This window comes from Colletotrichum tamarilloi (assembly GCF_030869305.1).
Source record: "Colletotrichum tamarilloi strain Tom-12 chromosome Unknown Scaffold_43.1, whole genome shotgun sequence".
NCBI classification, from domain to species: Eukaryota; Fungi; Ascomycota; class Sordariomycetes; order Glomerellales; family Glomerellaceae; genus Colletotrichum; species Colletotrichum tamarilloi.
This window is the reverse complement of record NW_026849426.1, coordinates 215,659-227,250: the sequence shown is the minus strand read 5'-3', so window position 1 is coordinate 227,250 and position 11,592 is coordinate 215,659. Positions and strand designations below refer to the sequence as shown.

At 51.7% G+C, this 11,592-nt stretch overlaps 6 protein-coding genes across 6 annotated transcripts; 2 read left to right on the top strand and 4 right to left on the bottom strand.

Moving 5' to 3' along the window:
• Nucleotides 1-1,032: 1,032 nt before the first annotated feature.
• On the top strand, nucleotides 1,033-3,380 carry CTAM01_10029 (type I phosphodiesterase/nucleotide pyrophosphatase; the record flags this gene model as incomplete). Its single annotated transcript, XM_060526045.1, has 2 exons — nucleotides 1,033-2,875; nucleotides 2,932-3,380. 2 exons carry the CDS (start codon nucleotides 1,033-1,035, stop codon nucleotides 3,378-3,380), a joined length of 2,292 nt encoding a protein of 763 aa, XP_060379373.1.
• A 364-nt stretch (nucleotides 3,381-3,744) lies between these two features.
• Nucleotides 3,745-4,308, bottom strand: CTAM01_10028 (uncharacterized protein; the record flags this gene model as incomplete). The annotated part of the gene is made up of 1 exon (XM_060526044.1): nucleotides 3,745-4,308. One exon carries the CDS (start codon nucleotides 4,306-4,308, stop codon nucleotides 3,745-3,747), a length of 564 nt encoding a protein of 187 aa, XP_060379372.1.
• Nucleotides 4,309-4,935: 627 nt separating this feature from the next.
• On the bottom strand, nucleotides 4,936-7,182 carry CTAM01_10027 (uncharacterized protein; the record flags this gene model as incomplete). Its single annotated transcript, XM_060526043.1, has 2 exons — nucleotides 4,936-5,695; nucleotides 6,629-7,182. 2 exons carry the CDS (start codon nucleotides 7,180-7,182, stop codon nucleotides 4,936-4,938), a joined length of 1,314 nt encoding a protein of 437 aa, XP_060379371.1.
• Nucleotides 7,183-9,713: 2,531 nt separating this feature from the next.
• CTAM01_10026 (uncharacterized protein) lies at nucleotides 9,714-9,836 on the top strand (the record flags this gene model as incomplete). The annotated part of the gene is made up of 1 exon (XM_060526042.1): nucleotides 9,714-9,836. The coding sequence occupies one exon, from the start codon at nucleotides 9,714-9,716 to the stop codon at nucleotides 9,834-9,836; it is 123 nt and encodes a 40-aa protein (XP_060379370.1).
• A 47-nt stretch (nucleotides 9,837-9,883) lies between these two features.
• CTAM01_10025 (uncharacterized protein) lies at nucleotides 9,884-10,378 on the bottom strand (the record flags this gene model as incomplete). Its single annotated transcript, XM_060526041.1, has 2 exons — nucleotides 9,884-9,924; nucleotides 10,174-10,378. The coding sequence occupies 2 exons, from the start codon at nucleotides 10,376-10,378 to the stop codon at nucleotides 9,884-9,886; spliced, it is 246 nt and encodes an 81-aa protein (XP_060379369.1).
• Nucleotides 10,379-10,721: 343 nt separating this feature from the next.
• Nucleotides 10,722-10,823, bottom strand: CTAM01_10024 (uncharacterized protein; the record flags this gene model as incomplete). Its single annotated transcript, XM_060526040.1, has 1 exon — nucleotides 10,722-10,823. One exon carries the CDS (start codon nucleotides 10,821-10,823, stop codon nucleotides 10,722-10,724), a length of 102 nt encoding a protein of 33 aa, XP_060379368.1.
• Nucleotides 10,824-11,592: the final 769 nt, after the last annotated feature.

Below are 11,592 nucleotides of genomic sequence, written 5' to 3'. Positions count from 1 at the left end.
AGAGGAATGTGACGCCATCCGCCACTATTCACACAGCGTGCAAGGATGCCGATATTGTCGAGTATTGGATGGCTAAGTAAGCGGTTGACAAACTGGAATGCTGGTTAATGCGCCTCTTGGCTATCAGCTTGCTTAAAACTACTACGATAGTTACGATCATCGTAGTACGCTTTTCATAGCGTGATTCTCAATGAGTATGGAAACAACATGAAATTGAAATAGTAGTAATAGCAGTAGCAGTGATAGGAACGCTAAAAAGAGAGGTAAGGTATTGAGCAACAACCTAGTACCTATTGTGTAGGTATCCCACTTGCTCAGCTCTCCAGCCACACGACTTCGAGCTGGTTTATTGAATGTAGAAAATAGACTAGCGCATATTCCAGCCGTGACAGACTTGACAAAGCAGCGGCTTCTGCCGTCGAACTAGTATTGGCTTTTCTATGCTGGTAGAGAGGCCCATAGGCGAGGAACGAAGTCAACAGTGAGAACTAGGTGCTCTGGGTACAAAATTACGCCAGTGATGCTATAAAGTATGTAGAGATCGTGCCTAGTAGGCGATGCTCACTACGTCGAAAGGCACGCTCAGGTAAGAGAGGCAGATGGACAGAAGTCATAGACTAAGGTGACCCTAATATTGGCCGCGAGTCCGAGGAGAACCCCGGGAATAGAGCTCATTTTAGCCTGTACACCAAGTGGGTCATGCGGACCGGAGCCACGCCGTGCTCGGCCCCGTTTCCAGACTGACGGGCCAGTGACAGGTCGAGTGATGGACCCTGAAAACGGGGGATGCAGCAAAGCGGAGCGCCACGTGACTCTATCGCTGCGATAAGCTAATGTTGCCATCAAGGTGGTCCGTCACAGGGGTTCGAGTCCCGGTTGCGATTTTGGGATCCAAAGAAATTAAGTGGAAGAATTGTTCGGCTCGGCGTTTACTTCAAGCAAGAAGAGGTTACGTCTCACAAACATCACGGGTCCATGACCTAGGAACGATCTATACTTCGCCTTTTGCCCTCCGGCACCTCCCGTCAAACCATGTCGATACGCCGTCCCAGCGCAAGGTCCCGGGCGGACCGCGACAACACGAGTCTCCTTGCCCCCGATACGTATGACGACGACGCCTCATCCATCCACAGCACGCGAAGCGACCAGGACAGCGACAGTGACGATGACCAATTGCAATTGCGTGCGCGGAACAGCCGCGAGCTGCGTGCCGCCGACAGTCTAGTCTTTATGGAAGAAGAGGAGATCGAGAGTCTCGTAGAGGAAACACGCAAGAAAAAGGAGCTGCAACGCCGAGGATCTGGCCTCGCTGTCCCGAATCCCCTGAAGCTATTCGGTCGAGGCCCAGACGGCCAACGGCCCGGATCCAGAGATGGCTCATCCGAAAATCTCCTTGACGAAAAGGACAGACGCCAACAGCGACGTATGAGGAGGAAACAGAAGAAGGACCGGCTGCTGGAGAAGGCGACCCACGGCGAGGACGGCGAGCTGATGTACGAGATGGAGGAAGGGGCCATGAAGGAGGGGAGCTCGACCGGGGAAAGCAGCGAAAGGGACGATAGCGACGAACTCGATCGACAGAGACTCAAGATTGTGACCAATGCGAAGACCGATAAGAGGAGGACTTGGCGCCGTTGGCTGCTCATACACAGCATGATTGCCGTCGGTTTCGCGATCCTGTTTCTGGTGGCGTGGAAGTTGTCAATCGGCAGTAGGTCAGCACACAAGGCCGAGTTCGTCAGCAATGGCACGGCGCTCTTCGCGCCGACGACGATCATTATCAGTCTTGACGGCTTCCGCGCCGATTTTCTGCAGCGCGGGATCACACCGAGATTGAACGCTTTTGTAAAGGAGGGTGTTTCGCCAAAGTACATGCTCCCGGCTTTCCCGTCCGTCACATTCCCGAATCACTACACGCTGGCGACTGGCCTTCACCCCGAGAGTCACGGTATCGTTGGAAACACTTTCTGGGATCCGGACATGCAGGCCGAGTTCTACTACACCGACCCAGCACGCAGTCTCGATGCGAAGTGGTGGAGTGGAGAGCCGTTTTGGGTGACAGCCGAGAGGCAGGGTATTCGTTCCGCGATCCACATGTGGCCGGGCAGTGAAGCGCACATCCTCGGTGTTGAGCCAACATTCCTCGACAAGTTCAATGGCAAAGAAGTACTAGACAACAAGGTCAGCAGGATCCTCGAGTTTCTTGACAAGCCGGGCATGGAAGACAAGACTGCCAAGGTCGAAGACATGCGCCCACAGCTCATCGCTGCCTATGTGCCCAACGTCGACGCGGACGGCCATAGATACGGACCGAACAGCACGGAGATCCGGGTTTCCATCGAGTCGGCCGATGCTATGATGGATCAGCTCTTCCTGGCTCTCGAGCAGCGCAATCTTACCAACATTGTCAACGTCATTGTCGTATCCGATCACGGCATGGCCACAACAGATACGGCGCGCCTGCTTCAGCTTGAGGACCTCGTTGACACCTCCAAGATTGAGCATACCGACGGCTGGCCGCTATACGGTCTTCGACCGAAGAACCCAGATGACCTTCAGGGGCTATATGATGGCTTGGTCGAGAAGTCCAAGACGAATCCCAACTTTGAGGTCTACCTCCGCGACGTCAACATGCCCGAGCGCTACCACTTTTCCAAGAACAAGCGTATTGCACCCCTGTGGATCGTTCCCAAGGCTGGATGGGCTATTGTCACAAAAGAAGAGATGGATGTGGAAAAGGCGCTGAAGGATGGTACGGTCTACAACCCCCGCGGATTGCATGGATACGATCACGAGCATCCCCTCATGCGCGCCATCTTCATCGCCCGCGGACCGGCTTTCCCGCATCCGCCAAACAGCCAGATCGACAACTTTCGTAAGTGTGACCCGCAAGTGTCGTGTCATACTATGAGCTCGGACTAACGTCAGTAGAAAACATCAACGTGTACAACATCCTTTGCGATTCCGTCGGTCTGATTCCAGAGCCCAACAACGGCACCCTGCGCCTGCCGCTCACCACTATGGGTACTCACAAGTCCGAGGACACGCCCCCAGAGCCCGAGGACCCTGTGCCCCCATACACCACCACCCAGGTCCCCGCTCCTGCCAGCACACCACCAGAGGGACAGTCGGCTACCCCTGATAAGTCCATTCAGGTGGACCCCGTTCCCCAGCCAACGCCATCCGCGCCGGCTTCGAACGATGACGAGAAAGGAGATGATGAAGAGAGCGACGGAGCCGATGAAGACGCCATGCAGAAGGGCAAGGAAGCCATGATTGGAGTTTGGGATTGGCTCAAGGATAAGTTTGGAAAGGTTTGGGACAAGATCAAGGGATCAAAGGGGGATAAGGAATCAAAAGAGAAGGATGGATCGGAATGATTTCCTGTGTAGAATTGGGTACATGATTTGGCGTTCACGGGTGGGAGGCATATTGTGGTTTTTCATTGATACTCCCGGCGATTTTCTGTATTTTCTATAGACTGAAATCCCCCAAGGTTGTTGTTTCTTCTCTTTGCTTCCTCGTCCTAACCTTTCTTTCCGGCCAATACACTCAGTTGGCATCTTCTGTAGCTGCTCGTTTGATGTAGGTCCAGCCTCAAATTCCCAGGCCCCGCTATGAATCCCTAGCATTAGATCGGGAATTTCAGGTACGCAATCGAGATATGACTTACCAGTGCTAGACTTCAGACTCTGAGGGTCCCCACGATTGAAGAAATAAACCTCATCCACCATGGGCCAGGTTCTACTCTAGAAGTAATCCGCCTGGCTTGATCATGCCGCGCATGTTGCCCTTCACATCCGCCTTCTCGTAACCAAAGTCCACATAGTCGCGATGAATCAAGTAAGCGTCAACCGAAGGCGTAAAATTGCGACCGACTTTCTTCACTACGATCAGTTCCGGAACATTGGTGTTAAACATCTCCCCAACTAGCATTTCATCCTCGTAGAAGGGTGACATGGGTTCACGCGTCAACTTCTTGGTCTGAACGAAGTTGGGATCGTCGTCTGTCCAATCCTTTGTGACACGGAGTCCAATGCGAAGAATCCGGGTTGGAACATCGATCTTGGAATGACCGGCAGGAAACATATCGCTGAGACCATTAGGTGTCATCGTGAGGGGCGTGATGGTAGCCCATTCGTTGCCATAGTGTCCGTCGAACTCTTCGCTGACATGGAACCACGCAAACGTGTTCTTCTTGATCTCTCGAAAGAGGCGGGTGCTCGGGTGGAAGAGGAACGCGAGCGATGCCTTTTCCATCGTCCAGTCCTCCTTCAGCTGGACGGCAACAGTCCTCTCGGTAGCCATACTGACAGTCGATGTTCAGCTTTGATTGGATGTGGCTGCAGGCTAGTTAGACTGTAAAGACGGAATGAAGAAGCTGCGGATTTACCTGTTCGAAAGTACTGGGAAGGCAGACTAGTTCTTTCGCAGTTGCTGATTTTGGGAAGAGAATTATGTTCGCCGAGAGACAGTGGGTGGGATATTTAGAAAGTTGACAATTTGAAAAGGAGATGTCCTTTTATACTGCCCGGTAAGATGGATGTGAAGGAAGAAAGGAAGGAAGGAAGTCAAAATCCTCTTGGGGCACCCATAATACCGAAGTGTTGCTTGAAAAATTGCGTGGGGAAGGTTCGAATTGAAAAGAGACAGTTTTTCAGAATTACGAAGGAGATGGAGGCCACATTAAGATGTGTATTCCAGAGATTGGTTGGCGAAGTATTCAGCAGGAAACCCATAGTGAAGGATACGTATCTTACTCCCCATCCGTATCCTCCACATACACGCGTCTTGATCACTCCGAAAGGCTTCTGGTTACCCCTAATCCAGCGCGGCGTCCTCTCTCGGTCTTGGCTCTGGTTGAGTCTCGGACTGCAGACCAAGCAATGGTACAAATCTAGCAAACTAAACTCTACCCATGTCCAAGAATCAATATCACTTACCGAGAATGTCAACACTGACGCGCAACCAATCATTTAACTGGTTCTTGCTGGTAACAGAACCGGCTGTTTGCAAGCCATACTCGACAAAGTCGCGGGGAATAGCTTGCTTGACACCAGAAACCCTACAGCCCGAATGTTTACCGGCGCTAGGGTAAAGCTTCTTGATCACGTTGATATCGGGCACGTCGATGGCAAAGTGGTCGCAAACAGCTATATCGCCGGCCTTGGAAGATTCCTTCTCAGCCTGAGTGGTATTGGTGCTAGTCTTTGTGCTAGTCTTAAGCATGATGGGCGTCACGCTGTCAAACTCCGGAACACCTGGTCCATGATCCTTGACAATTCGAATGCCGATGCGGAGGAATGGGGTGGGGACGTCGACCCTCGCGTCGACCCTGGGGAGTATGTAGGCGAGGCCAGTCTCGGGCTGTTGAACAGGCCGAATGGTGGTGAGGGGGCTGTCAGATAGACCTCGCGGCTTCTGACTTAAGGTGACAAGGGCCTTGGTGCCTGCGGCAAGGCTATGAAAGGGCCTTGTGGTCGGGTGGACGAGGAAGGCGCAACTAGCACTGTATTCGGTCCATTCTTCCTTGGGCCGAACTGTTACTCGAGGAGCGATGTTCGAGGTGCTCCCTGGGTGCTTCGCGATAGGAGTTTGTTCAGGGGGAGGCTCGGAGGCGGAGGACGACATCCTCAATGTGTTGTTGGCATTGGTGAACGCATCCAGGGGAAGTTCTGTCGGCGGGGGACCATATCTTCAGCGTATTGGAGTAAATATGAGACGAAAGCGCTCGCGAATGACTGTAGTGACCGTAACCGAAAGAAGCGTGGGAGATTAGAACCAGATCTAGCTTTGGAGATTTCAGATCTAGTACTCATGGGAGGAGCTCTACGGTTGCCTTACACGCAGTCTGGTACGGAGAAGAAGCAGTATCTCTTACGTTGCCTTGAGTGTCTTGGCAGATGAAAGAAAGCCGATTTATCAAAGACCACAAAAAAAGAGTTCACCACTGGTGTGGCTACATCTCTTGGTGCTCATGCTGGGATTCGAACTCCGGTACTCGCTAAGCCTGTCGTCAAGTAGGCTGGTTGGCGTATAATTGATTGTCGACCTTAGTGGCTCGACTGACTTCGATGTGAGCGTAGTCGAAGCTGCTCCCGGCGGTCGCCTTTGACCGCCACTCGCAGAAGAGTAGAGAAAAGCAGCAGCGTCCTACGAAACAGAGACACTGTTGCCGGGCCTTTAACACATTGCAAACGCCCTTGATATTGAAATCTGAGAATTATACAACATGGCTCAATCATGTCTTGCAGGGAAGTGCAGTTTTACTGGTCATAAGTTCCTGGGAATTGCAACTATACCTCAAACTGGTACTACAGGATGAGGGACCCTCGAAGCCTGGGATTCTGTTGATGCATCCTGCTCCGGAAGCCATAAGAGAAATTTCCTGCCTGACCTGCGAATGTTTTGTTACAACTTCGCTTCTCCTGCCCCTTGAACATCCCATAGAACATGCAGTCATTACCGACTATATCGCCGTTAGCTTGCTGATCTGATTCATGAGCCCGAGAGCGCAGCTGACCGAAACAGACGCAAACTGATGCCATTCCCAGTTCCAAGCATTCCGGGGTGAGATCAAAGCTTTGGGCCAAAGGTTCGATTTTTTGGGCCGGGTGGCAGCCCATACCTCACAAAGCTATAAGGAATAAGACAGTGTCTTCTCTGTTCATCGACAGTCCAACCTGCGCCATGGACCCTGAGAATCATGGGAGGGTGCATGGAGAAGTCCTCGTGCGTGGCTATATCGCCCTTCAAGAAGATGCCTACTTCTCCGGGAGGATATCGGGCAGCTAGAGCATCGTTTTCAGGCACTCTAGGCACGAAATCTCGAAGAATAAAGACTTCAGCGCTGAGATGGGAGACAGGAATCTCGACCAGGCGCTCATCATACGGGTGTTCGTAGTCCTCCAAGGAATCCCAATGAATACTCCCGCTTCCATTTGCATCCAAGAGAACCGGTAGAGACGGGTAATAGAGTGCGATGTAGACCCATTCGCGATAGTCACCGGCTTTCCGGAAGGACTCTTGTCTTGGAAGCCAGGCAATGGTGTCTTTCTGCAGAACAATGAGTTCTGGAAAGAAAAGGCGACCTGAGCCGTCAAATTCGTATCTTTTGCGAATCCGACTGATGGGAGTCCAGTCGCGCTTCAGGACCACAACGATACCCCAGGGGAACCCCATGGCGTTGTGTGAGATAAAGTGTTGCTTGGTGTGTTTCGGGAGGAATTGTTCAAAAGCCTCAAGTATCGAGTGATCATACGCAAGCTGCTTGAATGTAAAGCCGTTTGGGAATTAGAAGATGCGGGTAGGCAGAGGTGATGTTGTTTACAGGTAGAATACGTGTCGTCGTTGGATTTGTTGTTGTTTCGTGAACATGGATTTACTGGGGAGAGGATACGCAGCAAGTCTTTCCAGAGCGTTTCAAGCTCAGCACTGGAAGTGACGTTAAGAAAAGAGGCGTTTTCCCATCAATACTCTTGATATGTGACTGGTCAGGAACGACGAAGCATCTGCGTCGACCTCCTGCCTCTTGCTTCTGCTAGAACACCAGAGGCAGCAGCCACCAAATCATTCTTTCCGAAGCACTTCCCTTAAAAGACCCTGTTGGTTTTGACGAATTTACCAAACTGCAACATTGTATTATCTATTAGAGGATGCTTCACGATGTTACTCTTAAAGGTAGACCAAGATCCTATAGTCGTCCATGACTATGGAGACTGGACTAGCGAGCTGATAATAATGTACAGGACCCTTGAAGCATCGTACTTGCCCACACGACATGTACACCGTCAATGGTTCAAGTACGGCTTCAGATAGCCTAGAGCCGTCACCTCAGACTGCCTCTTCCGTGAGCAGGTTCAAATACTGGCTGCGGAAGTTTCTTTCTGATGAAGCTGTGATGAGGTGTATTACCATGTACTTATGGAACAGTCTGATTAGCCTGGATAACACAATACAATCGATTGATAGTGCTCGATGCCAAGACCTTAGGCAGCTGGTACCGGTTTGACTGGGAAAGAGACTATTTAGAGCAATAGAATGAAAACGGTGTGGCTGGGCTCATGAATTGGACCTCAGGTAGAATCCGTAAACAAGTGCTCTGGCTGTTATATGTCAGAGCAGTTGTGCCGGCTAATTGATCCCCAATGGCTACTCTCAGCACGCCTGATTGCGTTGTAGGTAATCACCGGATGCTGGAAACCGCAGGAGAAATCCGTTTGATGCCTGAATAGGCCAATAATTTTGCTGAAATCCTCGCGGCATTATCTAGCTTCTGAGGTGTGGTAGAAGATGGAAGAAGTGGTCACTTGCTAACTCGCAGGAATCCCTGTCCTGACAAGATGGTGGACAGGCCAAACAGGAGCTGTGCGAGAGGCTCTGGGTAGGGGAAAAAGCCTGGGTGGGAGTTCTCATAAGTATTCCGGTTGGCTGTGCTGAGGGGGAAGATAAAGTCCAAAAAATGTAACACGTCGTTTCATCGTTCATCTGCCATCCTATGAACTGGAAACCTCCGTCTCTCGCATCCACACTCCATCCCCTGATCTTCCGACGTCAAATCTCTCCACTTATGTCTTCCACTTAATTTGACCTCATCCCAAGGTAATCCTGCTACGCAAGCGTGGCGGAAATTGGAGAGAATAAAAGTATAGCCCACGGCAGCATTTGCGCGTGTCAGTGAGGGGTAGATGTCCTCAAATGGAATACCGACTCTATCTGCTTCCGACATAACTTCATGCCTGGAAAGCTTTCTCGCAACGAAAGCAGAAGGTGCAGCCACTCGGGGGTCTAAACACCCCAAAGAGGCGAACCCCGTGATAATGTTATGTATCATCTCGTGAGTTCTTGAGATCGGTCGACGTGGTACGTTCGTGTTTCAACTTGCCCTCGATGAAGTAGACATACGAGTGACAGAGGCAAACCGTCGTATTCGGAGAACCGAAGAAAGCCGGTGGTAGTTAGAATCTTCCATGTCCAGCAAAGCTCTGTAGGGAGTTATCGATAGGATCAGGGCTTAATGGTATCGCTTGGGGTAGACTGCGTCGAAATCGTCGTTCCTCGATTGGTCCCAAACTTGCCAAGTCAATTCCTGTCATGTTAGTCCAATGGAAATGGGATAGAAGTGATCTTCGCAGTAGAGCAATTTTCAAACCTGCGAAACACCTTGCGACTCGCTGGCGAAGTGTCGTCGCCTGCCCCGCGGGTCTTCGTCGGATGACGTTGAGGGTGGTCATGTGACTTGCTCATCGGCCTGGTGGGGCCGGCGGTTTCCGACGCCGTCCGTCGCCACCGCCGTCTTTTCTGTTCCCAATTAGGAATTGTTGGAAAATGGCCAGCAGGGGCCGTAACAAAGATGCTCATCAACTTAGCCAAACTGCCGTGGGATATGGGCTGGTTTAAACATCATTCATGAAGGATGGAAGAGCTTTGTCACGTGACGCTAGATTTTTTTGTGTCTCGGAGTTCAGCCCCTCTCATCCCAAGCGCAAAAAAGCATGGAGGGGCATGGCATGGAATACCCCTCATTCTGCTCTCGTTTTTTTTTCTTTCTCTTTGTGGCTCGGCGGCGCTTCGTGTGAGAGAGGGGTCTTGCGCATGGGCTGGGGCGGGCGATCGCACTCGTCTTGGTCTTGTTTGGTCCTGGCGCCCCCCCTCCTACGTGTCACTGCACCGCGTTGTCCGTTTATGCTGCTGCTGCTGCGAAATCTGGTCGGATGCCCGATAGATTCTCACTTTATTTCGGGAGAGAGACGCCAACGCGATGGCAAATATGCATGCAGCCGCGATACCACCTAGCTGTCCTGGAAATGTCGCTCTGGGAGAACGCGAGAGGATGAGGATAATTGTCCCTTGACGGGCGGCGCAGGCGCTTAGAACGGGTTGTTTAGATACCTTTCACCTGCACGTCACCCTTGAGGCCAGGATCTGTCGGACACCCATGTCTGTACACATTTTTTTTTTTTTTTTTGCCTCTTGTCTTTCTGAGATCAGATTTTTTCCAACCCCGCACCCCGTCAGAAAGCCGCATCAGCCACATTTCTTTTCGGAGTTAATGCACCGACCATTTGTGTGTGAGAGAGAAGAAGATATGGATGGGCCCGCTTGGGTTGGCATTCCCTTGACCGATGAAAGAATAAGCAGCACAAGGAGGATTTGATGGTCGATAATTCCTACGGAAACCAAAGGCAGACAAGGACCAGCCCCACGGAGGAGCCTTGGTTTTGAGGTGGGATGGACCATGGCGACGGCGACGGCGACCACGGCCCCAAACCAAAATGCTACGAGGAGGGGCCCCGAGCACCTGTGTCACCAAAAAGGTATGCAGGAGAAGGCTGTACCTAGCTGTGCCAGAGGGAAAACTGCCAGATACGTGACTCATGCCGAACGATTGGGTTGGGCACACACTCTGACGGTCTGACGGTCCAAGAGAGAGAAAAAAAAAACCTGGGCTTCGTCGAGGGGCAAGGAGGGGCCCAGGTTGGGCTGCGCGGCAACCTACCTTGTGTGTCTGACAGGGATTGGGCGGGGTGGAGGGGCAGACCGCAGAGTTCGAAGCTGTGGATGTCTTATCGTTGGCAAAGTAGATCGAGGTCACTCGGAACAAAGCGCTCCCTCTGGTGAAAATTTTTGTGTGTGTGTGCCAAACGGCGCTGTGTGTCTGTCTGTGTCTGGCCGGTGAGATATGCGTGTGGATGGGACGAAAAGAGAGAGAGAGGCACCTCTCACTTGAGACGCGGCCGATGGTCTGCCTCAAGGTGGACTCCGACGATGAAAAAAAAGATGAAGTGGCCCGACAACGAGGGGAAAGACTCAGGCAGGTCCATATTGCCCCTCCTTGCCTTCCCAAAGAGAAGGCGGCTAGCTAGTGCCCGAGGGAAAATTTGATCGTGATGAATGCGTTTGTTATTGTTCATTACTTTAGCTGGGCTGGCGATTCGACGAATTGACATCACTGGGATCTGCAGCAATGAGGCCTGGAGCTTCCACGGTGGGGTCGATAGGCCAGGATCGTTTGCAGCGCCCCCCGCGACACAGAGAGCGCGGTGAGAGCTGCAGAGTGCCCCTCCATGCCCCCTTACCTGTGACATCAACATGCCATCCATCCTGTTGCCTCAATTCCTGGGACATTCTGGGACAGCAACAAGAGCTGGATAAACGTAGATTGGGCTCTTATGAAGTCTTAAGACAATGAATCAAAGTCGAGAATAGCGATTCTGTTGATAGGAATGAACATCAGAAATCGTCTAGGCAGCTGGAACGGTATAATCATGGTTAGCGACGATGAGCTTTACCGCCCGTCGCATGCCTTAGGCGCAGGAAGGAGAGGCTAAAGGAGGGGTGACACGATACGTACCTGCCTGGAGCGGCCCCGCTTAGTTCGTGCCGTGGCGAGACTGAACCAAGGTACAATGCGTTACTTGTCCGTGAGCCACGATCTGCTAAGCCATCTACTATGTACACTTGGAATAAACAACAACCACCCAACCAACCACAAAAAAACTGAGCCTGTGAGTGAAAAATTCTACCTTAGGGCAATTCGTTCAGGCAAGAGCCTTTGACCCCACCTTCCTGCCTTTCCATCCCTGCAGACTT